The sequence below is a fragment of the Tachypleus tridentatus genome, chromosome 2 (genome assembly GCF_004210375.1).
Source record: "Tachypleus tridentatus isolate NWPU-2018 chromosome 2, ASM421037v1, whole genome shotgun sequence".
Taxonomy (NCBI): domain Eukaryota; kingdom Metazoa; phylum Arthropoda; class Merostomata; order Xiphosura; family Limulidae; genus Tachypleus; species Tachypleus tridentatus.
The window spans coordinates 72,799,917-72,825,346 of NC_134826.1; the positions used below are offsets into that span (position 1 = coordinate 72,799,917).

At 33.8% G+C, this 25,430-nt stretch overlaps 1 protein-coding gene across 5 annotated transcripts in view; it reads left to right on the forward strand.

Annotated features, from left to right (window-relative positions):
- The window catches only part of LOC143244214 (homeobox protein cut-like), a 316,853-nt gene that overhangs the window by 229,339 nt on the left and 62,084 nt on the right, over window positions 1–25,430 (forward strand). For all 5 annotated transcript variants that reach the window (XM_076488461.1, XM_076488464.1, XM_076488465.1 and 2 more), the window contains one exon: window positions 3,050–3,187. In XM_076488461.1, the coding sequence (XP_076344576.1) occupies window positions 3,050–3,187 (138 nt within the window). The remainder of the gene's footprint in view (window positions 1–3,049; window positions 3,188–25,430) is intronic.

Sequence of the window (25,430 nt, forward strand, 5' to 3'; positions counted from 1 at the left end):
AAAAAAAATAAAATAAATCTTGTAAAAACTGTAAAATGCAAAACTGAATATTTGTGTGGACTTAATGAACCTCCATACCAACTTTGGTGAAAATCCATTCGCACTCTGCGAAGTAATTACGTGTACATAGAACAGACATGATCATTCTAGTAGTTATAATTATGTCGTGTCTGTTAAAAAATACTCTGCACAATAATAGTCAGCTAGAATTATTGTTTTAAAATAATGGAATTTGCGTCTTAAGTATTAACAAAAACGTACAACAGTTGCGTAAGAACTTCATTACGAGAAGAGAGGCTGGTGTTTATCCCACGTGGACGCGTGCTATATCTTGAACCTATTTCTCACTTTGCGGTCCAGTAAAAAGTACCAAGAAAGCTAAATAAAATCAGAAGTCTCATTTTCTGATGTGTATATAGTTACGTTACTCGAATTTCGTCAATTTCTCTGTAGGTACGTCACGAGGTTCTCGTCAAGTTCTATGTAGGTATGTCAAGAGGACCTTGCCATTCTGTATATAGATTATATATAATTGTTCATGTACACTTTTTAAACCTCGGTGTATAATTTACTGTGAAAAAAGAATGCTGTTTATTCCCTAAGAGTCAACCTGATAGTTCTGTAACCCATCACCACCGACAGATTTCTTTAATTTCGGCATATTGCCAGCTTTGTGGAAACAGTACTCTCCAAAGGTACTTCCTTCATTAGGAAACATCTCGTGTATAACACTTTAGGGACTGAAACAGTCATTTTAACTAACACTCTAGCACTGATTTCATGTTTTCAGAGTATGGAGCTAGTATTACCATAGAAACTCTATCAGAGCATCAACCAATATGCCTCTGGTGGCCGGAATAAAAAGGAAGCGTCAAACGGCCAAAGTTTGACTAAGGCAGATTACGTTTGCAGCTCAGTGAGTACGAGAGTATATGAAACCTAAGATAGACAGTCGATACATTTCGGTCTTTGTTCCGCAAATGTCTCTCATTGTGGGTTAGTTTTAACCACATGGGTTATTCAGTGTTTTATACGTAGTGGAAGTCTCGAACACTGGTCGTGTGCAGACATCGACTGGAAAAATCTGAATGATAAATAGCTGTGGTCTACAACAGATCAGCAGATGTGAAAGTGGCAAAGTTACCTTGTTAATTATCCTCGCCCTCGAAGGGGGTGGATTGATAATGGGTTCGTATGTGTGTGTTTGTACGTCTATGTTTCCGCGCTCATATCTAGAAAATTAACATATCTATGAACACGAAATTTTAAGCCAAATGAAAAATCATTATGGGACAGCGATTCCCGCTTTGTTCCAGATCTAAATCCGGATTTTGGATCAATTTGAAGCATTTTTTTATATATATAATGGAGAGGTAGGGCATTTTCGCAGGTTATGGTTAATAGCTCTGTAAAGTGTTCTCAGATCTACACCAGCTTTCATGGGCACATTAGGGTTGAGACTCCCCATCACATTACAAAACAATGATCGTTGATCATTCCAGATCTGAAAAGGAGTTTCTGAGTTTTCGAAGGTGAAATTTGTCGTTATCAATATAAACGTATGTAATCTCAAAAAGGAACGGCTGAGGAAAAGTATGTAACCTCTCATATTGCTATTGTTATCTAGGAAATAAAGAGGGAATGTTCCTCCTTTTCTTATGTGTCTGTATTTCTTGAAGACCAATGGCGTATGTATGCCCCGCAATTGTGGGAAAACACGAGTGAAAAAGGAGTCGAAAGACTCAACAAACTTAAGAATTGCCGAAAAGGGGAATATATGTAGGGTTCCAAGGGAAGAAGGGACCTTTTGTAGTGACGTCGTTTTACAAAAGAGCAGAGAACTTTAATACATTACTTATATAATAAGATAAAGCATTCAGATCAAAATAGTTCAATTAGAAAATATTTTATTTTTATTTATATTTACACTAACGGTTTGTTAGTTTGTTGTTGTTTTTGTAATTTCGCGGAAAGCTTCACGAAGGCTATCTGCGCTAGCCGTCCCTAATTTAGCAGTGTAAAACTAGAGGCAAGACAGCTAGTCACCATCACCTTCCGCCAATTCTTGGGCTACTATTTTACTAATGAATAGTGGGATTGACCGTAATATTATAACGCCCCCACAGCTGAAAGGGCGAGCATGTTTGGTAGGACGGGGATTTGAATCCGCGACCCTCAGATTACGAGTCGAGTGCCTTAACCACCTGGCCATGCCAGGCCTACAGTAACAGAAGTTCATTTCTGTAAATTATGACCAGAAGAATCTTTATAAAGTCCAATCTCGCCGCTAGATGCCCTTACACAGGGTCCCGAAAGTATTGTGTTTCAAGAGTAAATAAAACCAAAATGAACAGTACCACATACTTTATTTCTTGCATTTGAAGTTGATAGGTTATGTTGTGTTGTAGCCTACAGAGCGCATAATTTTTCTCGTGATTCATGGCATGCCCACGTTTTAATGGTGTCACGACAGCACAGATTATTACGTTAAGTGTCTCTTATGTGACGTAATTTTAGTTTCTACTGGCTGACAAACATACAACCCACTATTGTATAATGGTGAGAGTGGCTAAATCATGTAACCCCTCCTGGCGGCCATCTGCTTCCTTTAGGGGAAATAATTATTACAGTGTGTAGTTCTGTAAACATAAACTCCAACAGAAAAAGGTGAAGAATGAGGAGTGGGGAATAGAAGATTGGAAGTAATAAGGAAATTAGTCGAAGTTATACCAAAAACTGTGATTGCGATGAAAAGAATTTACGTCACATTAAGTTATTTTGTGTTCTAAAAAAGTAATCTAAATAAAACGGACTGATACAGAAATGGCTGTATTATTATTATTACTGTAAAATATATTCCCATCGGTGGACTTTGCTATGAGAAAGACACACACATACACATACTATTATATGTAACCTTTGGAATGGTACAGATATGATCGTATTATTATAATTATATATAATCTTTAAAATGGTACAGATGTGGCGGTGTTATTATTATATATAATCTATATAAGATGCAATTTCTGTATAATCATATTCGTTTTAGACCCAGTGACGACCTTACAAGTTTGCCAATCAACCCACCAGAGGGCTATGCGTAGCCAGGATTTGGAGTTTGAGAATAAGAAATTGAAAGATAAATTGGGCGACTGTCAGCGAAAACTTAAGGTTTTAAAGAATCAGGGTGAGCAATGTTTTTTTTTAAATTTGTCTACGTATGTATGTATTAGTGTTATGAGACATATATGATAAAACGCACGTGACGTGTTAAGGTTTTTAAGAGCGTATTTTGGTCAAACTTCTTATATGAAATTTCTTTTAGACGTTTTATTTTTTGTAATAGAATTATATGGAGTGTAAAAACATATGAAATATACGACTACGAGATTCAATTTAGAAGTAGTAAAAGCCAAAATGCATTTATCTATATAGAATATTTGATTATTGTTTGCCCATTGTGATTTTAGTTGCAGTGGTGCAAGAGCCATGAAGAATGTATGCCTCATGAAACCTTATAAATGTAATGAGTGTTTATGTGATAAGCCTAAAGTAAAGACATAGTGTGAGACCACGTAGCCTAGAGCCAAGTATATAAAATTTGTAAAGTTAAAATATCAGTTGAATGTTTAAATTGTTTTTGATTTAAACTATTTTCTGTTATATCACCGGCATTTTAAATAAAAAACATTTTTTTTAATCAATAGAGACTCTAAATCTAGAAACCAACAAATATTTACCAGTTTTGTTGTTTATACATTTCGTTTTATAATAGGTTTTTGTTGTTTTTTTATTGAACAACGTGACATGAAAACCATTGTTGGAACGTAGTGTTACTGAAATGCACTGGCTTTTTTATATATTAGAAGTTATTAACTTAGTTGATTTTTACCAATAATTATTCCATGAATCCGTCACAATTCATTTCATGAATGATCTTATTTAAATTTTGATTGGCTCAAAAATGACTTTACCGACGATTGAATGCCGTTTTTTTTTTGTCCAACTTGAATTCATCAAATTTATTTATTTCAACTAGCTACGAAATCAGAAGTTAGGGTGTACTATGGGGTAGAGGTGACAGTAATTTCCTTGTCACTTTTGACTTGCTATACGCTAGTTCTATAATAATAATTACGTTTTGAATACCTCCAAATGTGTCTGGAGATACAACAAATCAAATATGAGTTGGAGTTTATTTACACTTGTAAGAAGCTATAACATTACTATACTTAGGGATGCTTCAGACGTGATACTTCTAAAACTTATTCTGTACGTTGAATTATAGGCGCGTTATCAAAGTAACAGTCAGTACTATTGTTTTATTCGAAAAAATAAATGTAACAAAGGCCCTTGTGGCGACGGATGTTGCTGGCTGGCTGTTTCTTTTCCCTCTGATCATTAGTCCAAAATTATGGACGACCATAACTGAACACTAAGTTTCTGAATTTGCCATTTGACCCACGTGCGCATAAGATGCCGTTCAGGCTAAAAATACCAAGACATACACGGGTCGATCGTAGCCATGTGGTGTGCATGTTTTGCTGTGTGTCCAAGAGTTCCTGGTTCATGCCCCGTTACTGCAAAATTTTGCTGGTCGCACTTTGGGATCATGGATGCACTAGAAGATTCAATTGTATTATAGTTTATATTCTTCTTTGTAAATATTTTGTTCATATTTGATTATTCAATAAATAAATATTTTGTTCATACCTGATTATTCCATTATTAAAGTTTCCCGTTATGGTTAATTCATCTAATTTGTAAAGAAAAAAAGAAAGACAATTGAGAATTATTTCGAATGGTGGACACGAAATAATAAAAAAAACTGCATTCATTTGTATTTTTAGTTTAGTTGCGTTTTTATTAGATGAGCGCACCATCTAGTGACTTAAACAGATAATAGAATTTTTAAACACCAACAAACGTGCTCGTCGAAACGTGACATGTGTCACACAAAGAGACTAAATTTATCTTGTGTGTGTGTGTGCGGATGTATCTTTCGGTATTATATTAGTTAAATACACGTGATACCACATACCTGGCATGGCCAGGTGGGTTAAGGCGTTCGACTCGTAATTTGAGGGTTGCGGGTTCGAATCCCCGTCGCACCAAACGTGCTTGCCCTTTCAGCCGTGGGGGCGTTATAAAGTTGCGGTCAATCTCACTATTCGTTGATAAAAGAGTAGCCCAAGAGTTGGCGGTGGGTGGTGATGACTAGCTGCCTTGCCTCTAGTCTTATATTGCTAAATTAGGGACGGCTAGCTCAGATAGTCCTCGTGTAGCTTTGCGCGAAATTCAGAAACAAATCGCACTGGTAACTCGTGATACTGTGAAATAGGCTTATCGCTAAACCTAAACAGCTCTTTTGTGAACATAGAAAACTATTCTGCATCACAAATAAATAAGAAAACTATAGTGTATACAGTAATAATTATTATTATTGTTGTATTTTGTACTCGAAGAAACCTGCGGAAAAGAATACCGAAAAAAAGAGGAAATGTTCAGTAGCCGCGGCATTTGAAACTCTTTTAAGCAGGGTTAGAGGAAATTAATCTATGATACTTTCACCTCTTTTTATTAGGGCCCGCAATACCAAGCGTGGAAAGCGTAAATATAAGATCCGATTCTATTGCTCATCGGTACTTTTGCCGGCCTGACTTCAAATTAAAATTCATTTAGGTACAGTGAAATACATTAGTCGAAATGTTTGACCTCCTGAGTCCAAAACTGTAATTAATTTTCTAATTGATGAAGAGATAACGGACCTATGAACTAAAAGTTTATACATGATAAGAAAAAACAATTATTCTGTGAGCCATTATGCCTCGGCAGAAAAACACTGTTGATGTTTTGACTTAATAAACACAATTATTCTCATTAAGAGCGAGGAAAGTAGGCTTAGTTTTTCTACGCTAAAAAATCTATTAAAAGAGAAGAGTGTTCCTAGTTGACTACGGTAGAACATCAAACGTTTCCATTAAAATCAAGGTAAATAGTGGGAAATTCAATGATTTAACGAAGTAAGTTACACTTGCTCTCCTTTCTTGTCACGGAAACTTTTAATATTTAATTTGATTAATATTACTGATTAATTACATAGACGAAGGTAAAATTTGTACTACACTTTTTATTTTTTAGGCTAACACAACAAATATTTCAACACTTCGTTTGTTATTTTTTAAAATTTAACCAGAAACTATATTGTTTTTAGGCAATTTAAAAATATAAACACTTATTAAAACACCACATAGCTCTTTTATGCTACGGTAACAACAGACTGAACTATATGAGGATTATGAAAATGAAAATAACTAATTTATATATAACTCATTTCAACAAGTTTCTAAGCCTAACAGCTTACAATAATAGTAATGATGACCTTCAACATCCAAAGCTATTCTTTGAAGTATACAGAAACGTCCAAATCATTATTCTGCAATTTCATACTTTTCAAGTATCGATGCAAATATTCTGTTTCTATTCATTCTTAATAACTTTTGACCCTAAAAGCATTTTCTTTCCACAACGTACCACGGCGAGTCTATGAGTCACAGACAACGCCCGTTTTCCCTTACATGTCTTGTTAGACAGCAGTAGATAAACTAATACGTGTATTCTCACGGTATAATTTGTTGAGATTTCTCGTTTCCCGTGAACGTGGCAGTCAAATGTGTATTCTCACGCAAGTTCAGTTTTTTCATATCCTTACGGTACAATTTGTCGAGACAAATGAATACGACAGTTTGACGTGTATTCTCTTGAAGTTACATTACAGATTTCTATTATTTAGGTACTTTGCTTCAAAGATTTGATAGCTGTGTGTATGTCGTAGATAATTCGCATAACTTGGTAACCATCTTGTAGCATACAGCTTGACCCTTTGCTCTGTAGCTACGACTCTTGCTAACTAACACATTACAAAGTGTACGCTGTCTAGTTCAGAATAATGTCTAACGTAGAGAGGGTGGGGGGTACTTGTTTCAAGTCTTGAGGCAAGTTGTTATGGTTTTTGTGTTTTTTTTCATACAGTTTCTGCGACGACTTACTCGAACATTCGTCCATAGAAAGGGATTATGGATCTCCCACAGTTTTCATTATTTTAATACAACTTACAAGTACTGATTATTTATTGTTGCCGAAAGTGAACTCTTTCTTTTGTCGGAAGGTACCAAACAAAGCAGACTTCCGCTTGATTTATGGTTTGATCAGAACCAAGACGATGAAGAAAAAAAGGGCTTTTCGCGACGATAAAGCCTTGAGAAAATGAGTGTACCATCACAGTCCTGTATACACGGTACTCTTAATTCGTTGGGACAAAAAATCTAATTGTTCAAGGATCAAATAACTAAAGATTCATGAAGAGTTAGCGTATTAGACCTTGCATAAAGCATGTACATGCTTATTTTAATAATCAAATGTCTGTATATTTCCTTTGGGCAATGCTAACTTTTATCGTACAGTCTTACTAAGATGAAATGAACATTTATAACCTATTTGCTTGAAGCACTTTTTGAAATTCTATTCTGTCAAAATCCGCTCCGAGCACAAGGAACAACACACTGAAAACTCTACTTGTCTATACCTGATTGTTCTCCACGCTTCTGCCCGTCCTAACTAATGTACAGATGAAAGTACATGATGAACACATATGGATCGTCGGCGACCCTTGATATTGTTGGAAATGGTTACAATCAAAAGAATCAAGGGAACACCTAATAATTAGTCGTACCTCCAAATCAGGCAATAAGTTTCAATGTAAGTTTTATTACATTTGTTTATTGTACGTTTTGTTGTTGAGGCTTTGAACTCGTTATTAGAATCAAATTGCATTTAATATTCTTCAGGTAGACTTGTAATTGATTATACAGTTATTGTATACGTCGGTATTAAAGAATTAATTATTCTACTTGCTGGACTTTCACACAGATCAACACTGTGTGTGTGTGTTTTGGGGGTTTGTTTTAGGACCTGTAGGTTTGACTATACTGCAAATGTAAATTTAGGCCGTAAGACCTTATTGGAACATACTAGATCTAGATACGTGAACGTTATGCTTGAATGTCATTGATGATAAATATTTATAAAATTAAAAATCAGGAACTGTTTGTGTGTGGATATAACACAGCTGTGTGGAAATTTACAGGTGTGTGTCACTCAACTGTAGTGTAATTACAAGTCGAGATCATTAGAAGGTAAATTATCTTTGTTTTTAATTAACCAGTATGTTTAAACATCATGATATCACAACAAAATCTGATATAAAACGGGTAAAAAAATCTCTGAAAATGGACAAATGTTTATCAGTGTCTATCAGATATTATTTGGTCATTTCAAGATTTGTATCCTGGTTCTAGAACTGAGAACAGATTGTGTATGGTGTAGATTTCACTTCTCATTCCTTCATGTAATTCACTTCTGTGTACATAGCTGTGCTGCCTTACTAGGGTTAAAGCTGTGAAACACAGGCACCGTGGCTAGCAGCTTCAGTATACATAGTGTAATTTCATAATCTTACTGTAGGTTGTTTTCACATCTTTCTTTTCAAGTGGCGCAGCACCATAGTTGCTCTGCGCCATAGAACCTAGTTGCTCTGCCAACCAACCAACCAACCAATCAACTTACTTGTAACTTGTGTTTCCACATTTTTTAGCATTAAAGTGGCTAACACCTTAAATATACCAATTGTAATTTCATAGTAAGAACCTGTAGGTTGTGTTTTCACAAAGTTTTCGTCATATTAAGTATAATTTAGTTTCCCTTGTGTCTGGTTTTCCCCTTCCCAGAAGCTCGGCTATAAGTCTAAGGCACTCTAAGCCATACCGCTAGAAAACGGTTTTCGATCCTCGTAGTAAACCCAGAACGGATATCCGATCGTGTTGCTTTGCGCTTATCAACAAACAAACAAACCCACGTTTGTGACCACAGTTTTGTCAGTTGTTGTTTTAACAAGATAAGTTTTAAATACTCTAAATGACTTGTAATTAAAGACCTTTTCGATTTCCATTAAGACTTAGGCCTTACCGGATTTAATACTTTTATTAGCGTGTACGTTGTTGTCACTTTGAGGTTTGTGTACCTTTCTGCCCGATCTCAAATATATTTTCACTTACTGTTGTAAATCGTCTTCTACTACTGTATCTCAGAAAGGCTAGTATGGGTACAGATACTTATTGATAAGGAGAGGACAACGTTTCGATCTTCCTAGGCCATCTTCAGGTTAACAAAAGGTATTTATTATCCACACCAGCCGTTCTGAGACACATTTTTATTTTGGCCCGGCATGGCCAGGTGGGTTAAGACGTTCGATTCGTAATCTGAGGGTCGCAGGTTCGAATCCCCGTCGCACCAAGCATACTCGCCCTTTCAGCCGTGGGGGCGTTATAATGTGACAGTCAATCCCATTATTCGCTGGTAAAAGAGTTGGCGGTGGGTGACGATGAATATCTGCCTTCCCTCTAGTCTTACACTGCTAAATTAGGGACGGCTAGCGCAAATAGCCCTTGTGTAGCTTTGCGCGAAATTCAAAACAAAATGTTTTTATTTCAAGTGGGTTTCTCGTGACCAGGAAGATTTTCAACATTTATTTTACCAACTCTTGCCCCCCAGTGGCACAGCGTTTGGCTGCGGACTTACAACGCTAGAAACCTGGTTTCGATACTCGTGGTGGGCGGAGCACACAGTCCATTGTGCTTAACTTCAAACAAATAAAATACTAACTTTTAAAATTATCTTTTTCTTTCCTCACAAATTAATCATTTTAATTATCTAGCTATTTATTTATACTTTTCCAAAATAATTACATTTGCGGTAACTTAGCCTACTGTTATTAAACTTCAACATGTACTAACATACTTGATTTCTTTCTTAACAAATTAACTAAATTAATTATCTGTCTTTCGTTGCTACCTACATCTTTCGAACATAATAACATTAGGCTTAGTTAAACTTAATTTTTGGACAGTAATGTACAGTTTTTTTAAACACGTTTCAAAGATATTAGAATTCTCTTTTGTGTTCACCTTTGTACCTCACATTGTGGTTTTAGATAATATAGAAGAGCACGGTGTTACTCTGAACTTTCCATTTTATGTTGTGGAGAAAAGTAGCGCGTAATTAACATCTTAATATTTGAACAAGCACGTGCGCAGAGATCAGATTCCTTTCTGTTTAAATTTCCTTGTTCACTTCCGAACGACGCAGAAGTTTGATGTATACGTACATTTTGATCGCCGTGATCCAGCCTATAGATAGCGTCGTGTCGCCCATGTTGACGGATGTGTTATACTTGTAGTTAAAAATATACCACAAGGACGCCTCCATGGTTCTGATGATTCGATTCACCTCATCAGGACAGTTATGTCTTTCATTTGAAGCTCTGGCTTCAAGTTACTAGCTCTAAATAATTGTATCTAGCGAAACAAAAAAAAAAAAAAAAAGGTTTTGACATTGTTAGCCAGCCGTTTCGTAATTGGTCGATCGTTTTACCCAGCTATTATTTCATTCCATTATGGTATTGAGTATTTTTAAACTTTAATATACGTATATATATTATTCGATTTATATCAGTTGTTCATCTCAAGGTATATATTATTCGATTATATCAGTTCATTTCAAGGTATATATCGATTCGATTATATCAGTTGTTCATCTCAAGGTATATATTATTAGATTTATATCAATTGTTCATCTCACGGTATATATTATTCGATTATATCAGTTCATCTCAAGGTATATATTATTCGATTATATCAGTTCATTTCAAGGTATATATTATTCGATTATATCAGTTCATTTCAAGGTATATATCATTCGATTATATCAGTTGTTCATCTGAAGGTATATATTATTCGATTATATCAGTTGTTCATCTCACGGTATATATTATTCGATTATATCAGTTGTTCATCTCAAGGTATATATTATTCGATTTATATCAGTTGTTCATCTCAAGGTATATACAGGGTGTTCAGAAAGTCACTGTGCACTTATATATTTATTAACAGACATGTTTCAATATAGAATACAGGAGATAAATATGAATGACAATTATAAACAATGTTGAAAGTGACCCCTGTTGGCATCAATACAGGCCCGGATCCTTCTTATTTTGTTTGTAAACGCCGATATCAGTTGCTGGCTTGAAATAGAGTGAATAAAATATGATTACAAAACTGCACAGTGACTTTCCGAACACCCTGTATTATTCGATTATATCAGTTGTTCATCTCACGGTATATATTATTCGATTATATCAGTTGTTCATCTCAAGGTATATATTGTTCGATTTATATCAGTTGTTCATCTCACGGTATATATTATTCGATTATATCAGTTGTTCATCTCACGGTATATATTATTCGATTATATGTTATTCGATTTATATCACTTGTTCATGTCAAGGTATATATTATTCTATTATATCAGTTGTTCATCTCAAGGTATATATTATTCGATTATATCAGTTGTTCATCTCAAGGTATATATTATTCGATTATATCAGTTGTTCATCTCATCTTATATCAGTTGTTCATCTCAAGGTATTATATTCAATCTCAAGGTATATATTATTCGTTGTTCATCTCATATATATTATTCTATTATATCAGTTGTTCATCTCAAGGTATATATTATTCGATTATATCAGTTGTTCATCTCAAGGTATATATTATTCGATTATATCAGTTGTTCATCTCACGGTATATATTATTCGATTATATCAGTTGTTCATCTCAAGGTATATATTATTCGATTTATATCAGTTGTTCATCTCAAGGTATATGTTATTCGATTATATCAGTTGTTCATCTCAAGGTATATATTATTCGGTTATATCAGTTCATTTCAAGGTATATATTATTCGATTATATCAGTTGTTCATCTCACGGTATATATTATTCCATTATATCAGTTGTTCATCTCAAGGTATATATTATTCGATTTATATCAGTTGTTCATCTCAAGGTATATGTTATTCGATTTATATCAGTTGTTCATCTCAAGGTATATGTTATTCGATTATATCAGATGTTCATCTCAAGGTATATATTATTCGATTATATCAGTTCATTTCAAGGTATATATCATTCGATTATATAAGTTATTCATCTGAAGGTATATATTATTCGATTATATCAGTTGTTCATCTCACGGTATATATTATTCGATTACATCAGTTGTTTATCTCAAGGTATATATTATTCGATTATATCAGTTGTTCATCTCAAGGTATATATTATTCGATTATATCAGTTGTTCATCTCAAGGTATATATATATATATATGTATAAGCTCATTACATAAATCTTACGTTAAAAACAATTTAATGAATTCTATAGAATTAAAACATTTCAGGATTCATCCTTTTACCTCTGTTAATATAATTATATTAGAAACTGTTAATGAAGACACCAGTAGACCTTAACGAGAAAACTTCTACATTTTGAAACTATGAACATTATTTTCTTATGGATTAAATCAAGATTTTAATAATTCTTTTGTTCTGAATTTGAGTAATGATTACTGTATTGCTAATTTTTTTTCTTTATAGATAAAAACAGGAAAACTATAGGTAAAGGAAATAATAAATTAAAATGGGTTGATTTTTAAGAATTTTGTCGTCATTTGGATATGTTTTATTCTATTATTAGTGTACGTAAATTATTCTTCAAAAGATTTATGAATTTAATATTCTTAAAACAAAAGCATTAATTAATGTAATAAAAAATTTGTTTTTCGAAACAATTATGTGAAACACTTATTGTCGATATAAAATATCGATTGAAAGTCAATGATTTATCAAGTTTTGGAAAAGATAAATTGCAAATCGAACCTTCATATTTGGTAATTAATTTTAGACATAAAGTATTCAATGATTTGCTGATTTCTAAAATTATTCAATTAATCTATAAAAAGTAATATTTTTCCTTGTAAATAATTAAGGCCTACCATCAGTTATAAAGTTCCAATTGGTCTATTACAATATAATTATAAAAGTTTTTTAACTAATCTAAATGTAGATGAAGTTAATATCTTACATTGTGAGTGTAAAAATAGTTTATTTATTGATACTTTTCATAAACATATTATTACTGGTAATTTGAATATTATAAAAGATAAAATATTATGTGAAATAGTCCAAAAAGGATCTAAATACAGAATAGCCACAAAATGTAATAATAACAATATTCTAAAATATATTGAAAACAATATTGATGAATATATTTTAAAACTTAACTATATTACATTTTATTCATCTAGATGGTTTCTGGAATGAAAGTCGTATGTGGTTAAAAAAATTAAAATAAATTTATCCCATATAAAATTAAAGAAATACCGTATAGATTTATCGTTTCATCAGTTAAAAATAAGATTAAAAAATTAAAAGAACAATATATAATACTTCCCACTGATTAGGCTAACTGTAATTTTGGTATCATTTGTAAAACGATTTATGCATTAATTATGATAAACGAAATCAACAGTACACAAACATTTAAACTTATTAACCAATTCAGAGATATAGTAATTAATAATTTCATTAAAGCTTATAATAAACTTTATTCTAAACAAAATCCTCATGTAGATTTACCTTTTCTTTATGCTATTCCCAAACTCCATAAATCACCAATTAAATTTAGATTTATTTCTCGTTCTATAAAAACAATTATTAAACAACCATATATATTATGAAATATATTACTTAGTAGTTTACTTGATAAAGTTAAAAATATAAGTGTTAATAATAAAAACATAATAAAAATAATCATCCTATTTTAAAATATCTAAAAAATTGTAAACAAATAAATTATATTCAAACATTTGATTTCACTACAATTCCATTAAAAGATATAGAAAAGTTCTGTTATCCTTTTACAGAAATGGAAGAAAGAAAATTTATCTCCAAAAACATAAAAGATATATTAAGTTTCTGTATTTGCAATAATTATATATTTTTAATGACCAGGTTTTTAAACAAGTAATAGGAGTTCCAATGGAAGCTGACTATTCTACTTGTACAGAAAATTTATATCTTTACTGTTATGAGAATAGATTTATTAAAAACTGCACAAATTAAATATTTTTACCTAAACTTACAAATACATAGATTATTTAATTAGTATAAATAATACTAAAATAAATAATGTTATTAACACTATCCAGCAGAATTAGAAATAAAAAAATACTTCAATATCTAATACAGAAGAACATTATTAGTTTAATTAAAATAATTGGTAAGGATATCAGTATAAATATTTTTGATAAACAAAAATATTTTGCCTTTCCAATCTATGGTTTACCCTCTTTTAATAGTAATATACCATACCCTTCTGTTATAGACATTATTACTTCACAGTTATTCACATATTATAAAACTTGTAATAAATTACTGTATTTTATCAGTAGTATTGATATACTGATACTAAAATTTAATAGTTAATGGATTTAATAACGAAACTTTAAATGAAATTATTAAACTGTTCTCTCACAAATATACAAATGTATTAAATAAATGTGGAGAAACAAAAATCATATAAATTTTACTTACAATTTCTAATAACTATTTTTAGCTATGAATAAGGTCATTTAACAACTTGGCATTACTTTATGCGGATGTACACCCTGGCTTGTTTATAACATGATAGTTACAGTGGACTTAATAAATGGGTGGTGAGTGGTTGCTATACTAGTTTATTTTAATAACTGGATGGGACTTTTCATACTAGCATAATTCGTTTACTGGGCTACCAATTAGTGGCTTTCTACCATAATGGGAGCTAGAATGCTAACTTTAAAAGGTAAGTTTTTAACTTACGTACCCCTAAATGGTAGTACCTTATTTTTATTTTTCAGTTTTTTTCATCTTTACTTTGGAGAGCAGTCACCTTCCCACAAATGTCTGCAGGCAGTGAGCGGTGATATAGATGTGGGACGTTATGGCTTTGAGCACCCACTTCTCACTTTCCTAATTTATACTTCTGTATCTACTGTTACTACTTCAGTTTATTTATTTGTGTAAGACAAACAGACGGTGTATCTCCACCGCAATATGGGTTCTACCTCCTCAGTCACCTCCAAAACCAAGGGTACATTTTATATCCCACATTATAGCTTGTATACCCTGGGATCTTTTTAATTAGTGCAGCATACTTTGTTTATTATCTTTTAACTTATTTTCGTTTTGGCTTGTTTTTAGGTTATAACAAACTAACACATACACACACATATATATATCATTTTATTTATGTCATCCGTTCATATCCAGTGTCGGTATTACAGTGATATCCGTTATTTACATCCCAAATTATCATATACTTTTAAATGTATAAAATGTAAGATTAGGCTAATCTATGCCATCCGATTTGAGGAAAGGATAATTATCCGTTGTATGTAAATATCCCTCGATTCTGCTGGGTACTGAATACTTACACTTCAAACAAACTCCATGCTTTTGGAAGCGGGTCAAGGTTTACAAATCAACACACAGGCTAATTGCACGTTTACCCCGAATGTTCATCGTTACAGGAAACAGTGCAGAAATATTACCCAGTTGTCTCTTATTTGCAAAGTATTGCGTTTAACAAACGTAAATAAACGACTCCGTTCTATGTGAGTAAGAACACAAAACTAACAAGGACGTTCACTGGCTCAGTTGGTGTGGATTTATACACACTCGTGTATGTGGAAAGTCTTGCAAGAAACTAGGAAAGGGGAGGCATCTTGACCCAGTAGTCGACTGCTTCTCACCGAATTGTGGTGCCCATACTTAACGTCTCTTTTGATACGTTTCTACCCCTGTCCTCCAGAGAGTGATTGGTTAACACCATCTATCTAATGATAGTGACCCAGCTTTAAAACAAGCATATAACATTAATTTAAGAACTTTGCTCTAAGCTAACCTTTCTTTTCCCATTAGACATCAAATTTTAGCAGCTGAACACTTCTGTGAAACACATTCACCAGTTTTGGCAGGACGACCTTATCTGTTATCATAACCTTGTTATTTATTGTTGTTTTGTTTAGTATCAGACACTGTAGTTTTGGCAGCACAACATTATCTGTGATTACAATATTATTATTTTAACGTGTTGTTGTTTTTTTCTCAGTGTTAGACACTATAGTTTTTGCAGCACAACATTGTCTGAGCCCAGCAACATTCATGCGAATTTAGAAGATAATGTAGGGCTGTCGTTGAATTTAACGCATCTCGAACTCTGTTCAATTTGATTTCTATTACCATATTTTTGACCGCCCGGATTTACAATGTTAAAATCTGGGTTTAATTTTCCCAGTATAGACAAGGAGTCCATTGTTTAGCTTTGTGTTAAAGTAATGACAATTCTGAAGAGTTTTCATGTTCATTGTTGTATTTTTTAGCAAACTCGAAAGTCAAAAAGATACTTTGGTTGAAATTAAACTAGAATAAAATTGGACCGGCTTTGTGTAAATTATTCATTAAAATCTAAATATATTCTTTAGCTTATTTTTGTTGAGTAAGTCTAAATTTTAAATTTCTACGTGTTTTGCCGATATAAATAAGACTACTGTGAAATTTTGTATTTAATAAAAAATTAATATGCATATGCTGAATGAATAACAAAATAATTATGTGTAGGGGTTGTCAAGAAGTAATGTCCGCCACATATTATGTACTGTTCATCCCAGTTTCTACATTACATGTTTATTAAAGTATTTTACCTTGTTATAACAGAGATTACGGCCTTCAGTTTAGCCATAAAACATCACCAAAGTTGAGAACCGGTGAGAAGTGTAACAGTCATATGTTCCACTGATTATTCTGATTGTGACACCAGAATGTTTGAAGTCGATTGGATGATATACAAACCAAAATGTTACATTCTAACCTGTAGAGTGTATAAGCAGTGTATCGTTTTACTAACTTCACCACACGATGTCCATCAATACAACTCATCATACTACCAGGCTAAGACTGCTTCCTTCATAGCGACTGCCATTCATTACAAAAAGTGGTGAAACAAGTAATAAAAATTGTTGAAATAAACGTAGGGATGACAGAAACAAAACCATACAAAAATAAGTAGCCACTAAGTCAATGTTTCAAACTTGTGAAAATTGGCCACTGTAATACTTTATTTAGTGTTAATGCTTTTACTAAAATCGTAATTCATGCAAATGAAAGGAATCTACATTTAGTTGTACACAAAAGTTTATCTGTTTGGCTACTTATGTGGGGATATTTGTATGGGTTTGTTTACTTACCTCTACTTTGTTTCCGTACGTATGGGAATTGCAATTCCTACACCGTACTTAGTTTTTCAAGAAAAAATATTGCTTGTATCGTTAACAAGACCAGGATTAAAATGACTCGGTTTAACACGTAGTGAAAACATTAGATGACAGTTTACGTATTTCTTTAAAACATTGCGCGTACATATGGTGTAATCCTTTAAACATCTAGCACATAAATATTATTTCTTGTAAACATGATAATCGTAAGTTCAGTATACCGAGTTCTTTTTAATTTGTTACACATCTCATTATAAATTTTACTAATGATACAATCATTATATCCTCTGTTATTAACAACATGTTTCAATAAATTCAGTTCCGATATTAACTGGTGTTGTTTCGAACTGACATGTTTGTGTTTGAATAATACAATTCCCCTACAGGTAGGAAACATGTTAAGGTTAGTATGAGATAACCCTGAAAACAACACACTGGATTTCTACTTCAACATGAAATGCTTCATAACCTGAAATACTCTTCAACCGTTCCAGTCGTGACCAACATACTCAGACTGTGAATCCGACAATCTGTCGTTCAACACCCGTTCCCTTCAAAATGAGCTTCCCACACTTGGGTCGTAATGTGATCTATAAGAGTGACAGTCAAACCACAAAATTGTCCCGAGAGTTAACTGTCTGTCTTCTTTCTAGACTATTTGTTCGAAATAAGTAACGGCTATACCCACAAATGTCAACAAAAATTTTGCCCAGAGTGGAGAGTTCTTATCCTGCAGTTAAAAGATGATTTTTAAGAGTTTATCTTTACGTAATTTATTTTATTAAAAAATTATTATCAAAGGCGCCGAAACTGGTGGAGCATGTGGACCATTTCCCCACAAGTAATTTGACCAGAAAAGTTATTCCCCGTCAGTATTATCTAGCGGTCAAGTGTTACCATAGTTGGATTACTGTGAATCGATGACAATTTGTGTTTTGTGTACGCTTATTATATACACAACAATGAACCTAAAAGACCTAATAACTGTATAAATTGAAACACACGTATAATACTTATATAATTCATCAAGGTAAAGGAACTATATCTTGCGTATATATAAATATATAAATAAATAATTCCCTTACCTTGATTACATATAAATATATAAATAAATAATTCCCTTACCTTGATTACATATAAATATATAAATAAATAATTTCCTTACCCTGATTACATATAAATATATAAATAAATAATTCCCTTACCCTGATTACATATAAATATATAAATAAATAATTCCCTTACCTTGACGAATTTCCTTTGCTCGACAATCAGACGATTGTAATTTATTTGTTTGGATGTTTCTTTTATCACTTATTGCAAACGGAAAGTATGTGTATGAAACACTTAAATTCATTTTTATTTCTATCAGTAATCGTATTCAACTTTAGAAGAATATACGGATTACGTTTTATAAACTCTGATGGTCGCGGGTTCGAATCCCAGTAACACCAAACATGCTTGCCCTTTCAGTCGTGGGGCGTTATAATGTTACGGTCAATCCCACTATTCGTTAGTAAAAGAGTAGTTTAAGAGTTCGTGGTGGGTGATGATGACTAGCTGCCTTACTCTAGTCTTACACTGCTAAATTAGGGACGACTAGCGCAGATAGCCCTCGTGTAGCTTTGCGCCAATTTCTAAAACAAACAAACAAACGTTTTATAAACAGAATTACGTTATTAAAAAATACATTGCCCGTGATTACTCTATAATATGTGCGCATGCGTGGAGAATGGCGACAGATACGACCTTATTTCTTTGTTTTGGTAATATTTGTTTAATGGTCCCCTGCCCCACTAATATAAATTTGCCTATGGCGCCACCAGTTATAAGTACCCTTTGAATAAATCGAAAGTTTTCAGTTTAAAACAGTATAAAAACACTACTAAAACGTCAAATAACTTGTATATAAAACGATAAGCGATTTTACTCTTATCAAGGTTTTATCCTGTGAACGAAAAACAGTAAAGTGTGAAATAAACGTCGCACGTGTTTAATGCTTCATACATTCTACGAACGTGCTTCACGTGCACACTAAGAAGAGCCAATGATAATTATAAACAAATCCAAGTAATTAATCCCTTCATCGTTTCCGTGTCTCAGGTTTCATTAACCCTAATGTTTGTTGTTGTTCTGGTTGTTGCTGTTATCACTTTGCTATTTTTTTGTATCTGAATTGGCGTCTTTACAATAACGCATTCTTCTTTCTGTGGTAGACAGAAATAATAAGTTTCAATTTATTTTTACCGGACGTTTATTAGGTTATATTAGCGTACTTTGAGTTTTGTCATGACTTAAGGTTAATTAATATCTGGTGAGACAACAGTTTTCCTCACCACGACATCAAAGGATATCAGCTCCTCATCTTTTACATCCGGTATGAATTACCAGTTGAAGTACAGGGATTAGAGTCACACGGAAAATGAAAACCTCGTCAACAGTTCTAATGGTGTACAACGCTAAAATCAGGAATTCGATTCCCCTCGGTGGGCTCAGCAGATACCCCGATGTGGCTTTGCTATAAGAAAACACACACACACTCTAATGGTGTTTTAGTTTTTCGCAACGAGGATTGACTGGACGTGGCCATGTGGTTAACGTTTTCCAGCTGTAAGTCCAGTTGTTCTTGGTTCGCGGTGTCTTGCCTGAAAAATGCACTCCGCACTTTGTTTCCGTGAGTGTACTGTAGGAGCGACTGTCAAGTTCCAGCATTCAGTCATTGAAGAGTAGCCTCAACCGTAGCGTTTGTTGACTGTCTGTTTTCAAACACCAGTATGCGTTCGCTAATCTTCATACCTCACTCACTGTCTGTACACTTTCTGTGCTTTTCCAAGTTTTCTGTTCCCGTGTCTGATGGGCAACAAATTGTTGTTACGTCGTAGGTTTTCTGTTTCCGTATAACACACCGATTGGCAACAAATTGTTGTTATGTCGTAGGTTTTCTCTTTCCATGTAACACACTGATTGGCAGTAATTTGTTGTTACGTGATAGGTTTTCTGTTTCCGTGTAACACACAGAACAAATTGTTGTTGCATGCTGGGTTTTCTTTGTCTGTATAACACACTGAACAAGTTCTTGTTGCGTGTTTTCCGTTTGTTCAGTTCATATCTTAAAGGGTTTTTTATTTGTACTTAAATCTTTCATTATATTTCTTACAAGATATGAGTGTGTTAAGTATGTTAGGTAATTAAAGTGTGTTAAGTATGTTAGGTAATTAAAGTGTGTTAAGTATGTTAGGTAATTAAAGTGTGTTAAATATGTTAGGTAATTAAAGTTTGTTAAGTATGTTAGGTAATTAAAGTGTGTTAAGTATGTTAGGTAATTAAAGTGTGTTAAGTATGTTAGGTAATTAAAGTGTGTTAAGTATGTTAGGTAATTAAAGTGTGTTAAGTATGTTAGGTAAAGTATGTTAGGTAAAAGTGTGTTAAATATGTTAGGTAATTAAAGTTTGTTAAGTATGTTAGGTAATTAAAGTGTGTTAAGTATGTTAGGTAATTAAAGTGTGTTAAGTATGTTAGGTAATTAAAGTGTGTTAAATATGTTAGGTAATTAAAGTTTGTTAAGTATGTTAGGTTATTAAAGTGTGTTAAGTATGTTAGGTAATTAAAGTGTGTTAAGTAATTTAAGTGTTTTGTTTTCATTTGTTTTTTTAATTTCGCGCAAAGTTACACAAGGGCTATCTGCGCTAGCTGTCCCTAATTTAGCAGTGTAAGACTAGAGGGAAGTCAGCTAGTCATTACCACCCACCGCCAAAACTTGGGCTACTCTTTTACCGACGAAAGTGGGATTGACTGTAACATTATACCGCCCCCACAGGGAAAAAGGCAAGCATGTTTGGTATAACGAGGATTCGAACCGGCAGTTAAGTGTGTTAGGCATCTTCGTGGCCTACCGTCAATGTTTGTCCCTCGTTTTCGTAACTATTTGCAGTTTCGGTGGGGAGCAACTCCCCCTCCCTGCTTTTTCTTTTCTGTGGGATGTATGTTGTATACACTACATTAACAAGTCAGTCTTTTCAGCCCCCATCCTCACATTTTGATCCTAAATCCTGACTATGTGTGATATTTGTATACACGCGTAATGAAAGGAAACTGCCCTGCTTATGTCCGTGATACTTTTTTGCCCTACTTACGATGAAGTAGTACATAACATTGCACAGAAACGACAACTGTTCGATACGACAGAATCAACACTTTTTTAACTATTCGCTCTTTACTCAAAGGATTGGAAGCTCTTTAGAACTGTCACACACACTTCGTCGCTACATAATAAACAACTGTACTTAAAAATGAAAGAATAAAATAATAAGCCAGCACCTAAGAAATTGGTAACAGTCAAAACATCCGAATATCTCTCGCAGCCAGTTCAGCCACTTTCTCAGTCAGTTCAACCACTTTCCATTCGTGGTTTTTTTTAGACGTCTTATTTATTCTCTTGTATTATCTTGTTATGTATGTATGTGTAAGGCTTTTTACCATTACTGTTATGTACTCATAACTGATACGAAAATATTTTGACATTTGAAAAATAAACGAGATTACTGTCTCGCAGTTTGCAGTCGCTAAGTAATAATAGTGTCTAGATTCCAACCCAGAATCTTAAGATGGCTCAATTTAAAGAAGAAAACAATATAAAGTAGTAAAAAAATGCCATCTGAAAATAAACTGAATATGTTTTCAGTTTTTCAGCCAGACGTCGTTTTGGAAGTATTAGCTTTTAGAATTTATAGGTTGTTGTGTTTCGCCATTTCAGAGTCTCTTCTTGGGGTCAAATACAACAAGACAAATACAATATGCTGAGGATGCAGAACTTGAGGTCAGATTCTTAATTAATGAAAGGTGAACAAACAGTCCAAGTGTCATTGGGTTTTATTTTTTATACGTAATTGTTGATTAAAATACTTTTTATATTCAAACTGCAAGAAAAAATGTTTTTAGTGCAAAGCTGCAGAGTGGACTAATTAGCGCGGGGTCCGCTGGAGGAATCTATTTGTTTGTTTGTTTGTTTTGAATTTCACGCAAAGTTACTCGAGGGCTGTCTGCACTAGCCGTCCCTAATTTAACAGATGTAAGACTAGAGGAAAGGCAGCTAGTCATCACCACCCACCGCCAACTCTTGGGTTACTCTTTTACCAACGAATAGTGGGATTGACCGTCACATTATAACGCCCCCACGGTTGAAAGGGTGAGCATGTTTGGTGCGACCGCGATTCGAACCCGCGACCCTCGGATTGCGAATCGAACGCCTTAACACACTTGGCCATGCCGGGCCCCAAAGGAGGAATCTAACCCATATGCTTAATATTGTTTAGAGATGATATAAAGTGTTAAAATGACAGGTCTGAAATGTAGTCCGTCTCATCTAATACAATAAACATCTTCAGGTGTATTGTTTGAATAGTTAGCTACCGAGGATTTAATTACCACAAAACAAACTCGACACCTGTTGAAAAACATTAATATCAGTTTGCAAAGCTAGTCGCTCATACTTCTTCTATAATATAGTTGTTATAAATATATATATATATATATATATATACCCGTGGTAGGCAGAGCACAGACAGCCCATTGTGTAGCTTTGAGCTTAATTTTAAACAAACAAACATTGTTATGCGAGATCAGTTTTGCAATGAATATTGTTTTCAAATTTAATGGAAATTGATTTATAGATCCATGTATTTATTAGCATTACTTCTGTCTAGGTTAATTGAAGCGTTCGTGTGCTGGGTTGTCAAGTGTGAACCGAGACCTTTGTTTCGCTTTATTTTTACAATAAGTGTCGTGTGTATGTGTTAAAACCTTTGCTGTTGACAACAGCAACATTTCATTAATTTTAAAGTTGCAGTAAAAAGCAAACAAATAATACCACAAATGTTTAAAGGAACCGCCAGTCCGTGTTTTCAATTAATGCTTATTAACGTGTGTAGTTGAACAAAAGAAATTATATATTTCTACCAGTAGGCTCATAAAAATTGGGCTTTTCTTTACGGTGACTAGACATACGACGGAACCTTGTCATCGGCACGGCGTGTTCATGAAAATATGATGGTGTTTTAGCTCCTGGCATTACGTGTACGGTGAGAAAAACAGACGTTCGGTTAATAGACTTCAAGCATGAAGAAACAGTGAAAAGATATGTCTGAAAGTTTATGTCAGACTGGAGTTTACTAATGATATGGAGAAACTTTTCATAATTCCACAGTTTCATTACTTCTAGTCTTTGTTGTTTCTTGCCTCTTCTGTTTGGCCATCGTAATTTTTCCTTTTCTTTTTCCATTTCCTTTGTTTTCATCAGATATTATTGGATTCGGTTTCTCTTCAGTAGAAGACTGTATTCCATTCTCAATATCGGTTTCTCGTCCCGACATTCTACTTACTTTCCATTATTCTACTTTATTTCATTCATTTGCTTTTGTTAGTTCTTGGCTCGTTTTCCGCGTGCAACTCCTTAACTTGCTTCTGTCGTTCATATTTTATTAATTTGTATTTCCTTTTTGTAGCGGTCCTGATGGTTAGGGAGCGCGTTCGATTCGCAGTCTCAGAGTCGCGGGTTTCTAGTCCCCGTCACCGAACATGCTCGCCCCTTTCGGTCGTGGGCGCGGTATATTGTTACGGTCAATCTCACTTTTCGTCGATAGAAGAGAAGCTTTAGAGTTGACAGTGGGTGGTGTTGAACTGACTGCCTTCTTGGTAATCTATCACTGCTAAATTATGGACGAGTAGAGCAGATAGCCCTCGAGTAGCGGAATTCAGAACAATTCCTTTATGTCATTAAATCCCCTTTCTCCACGTTTAACCCGTGTAATATTTCTCATCATTTTTTACTTTCGTTTTTATAACTTGAAGACACATTCCTCAACTTTTATGTTTTCTTACTTTTTGGTCCCACTGTTTCTTAGGACTTTCTACTAATTGTTATTCCGTTATCATCATTAAATCTCTGGTTCATTCAGTTTCTCATAAACATTCTATAGTTCTTGTTCGTCCCTCCTTTTCATTGTTTTTGTCTTTCCAATAAACTAAAACCATTTTAGAAAACAAAATTAGGAAATGAAGATATTTCAAACTTTGTATTTGTTTGTTTCTCTTTTCTTTTTTTTTTTTTTACGAGTTCGTTTGTAAAACAATTCGTGGTTTAGACGTTTTGGTTTCGTAGAATGTGAAATATTAACAGGTTATTGAAAAAAAAATTATCCGTTTGTACCTCTTATCCTTCACTTCTGTAAAGATTTTTAAAGATGTCGCTTTGAATATTCACACCTAAGATGCTCCGACAGATCCCTGGTCTACCCCTGACCCCCGATCTCGATATCTGTCCATCTGTTGTTTTGAATGTTGAAGGTTAGTGTAAAAGAGAGCGACAGTAAAATTCACGAGAATTTATGATCGCAGATATTTGTGTTTAATGACGATCATATCCATCTCAGCAACGAAACTGCACACAAACATTCCGAAGGCGCGGCATTAATACGTCTGTTGCCATGTGCAAGTCTACGTTACAAAGTGCTGGAATAGTCGTAAAGCAAATTTTTGAACGTTATGAAAAACGACAACCATTTGTAGCACCTCGCTCCCATAAATCTACCTCATTCTAAACTCGATTTGTGTCTCGTGTTAACGATGGAATCGAAATAGACAACAGCGTGCCATCACCTGTTGAAATTCCGTCACGCGTCGCCTTCACGACAGAACGAGGCCTTCAATTGTGGAAATCCCACTAAAAAATACAAAACTGACCGTAATTCTTTAAATGGGAAAATTCCAAATCATCACGTGATTCGAAGGAGAGGGATCATTTTTCGAGTTTTGTGACCAAGTATTATTGAGTTATAAGAGGATTAGACGAGACCCACATTTGTTACAGTAAATGGCCTTGTACAAGTTATAACACTACATTTATAGCGCTTGTTACATTGTTGTTTCATATAGATTAGAATGTCTATTAGTGCTTGGTATAAAAGTTAGGTTCTAAGCATTTTTCGCACGAACTGATTATACTTCCACTGCGTAACTTAAATGCCTTATTAACTTGAAATGTTTGAATTTGTATTGCTATTGTTAATAACGTCGTATAGGACAGCCTTAGTAATCGTGGCCATTAGAGTACCTGACTGTTAAAGTTAGGATGGTTGCATGGTTCGAGTTTAAGCAGTTGTTGTTTA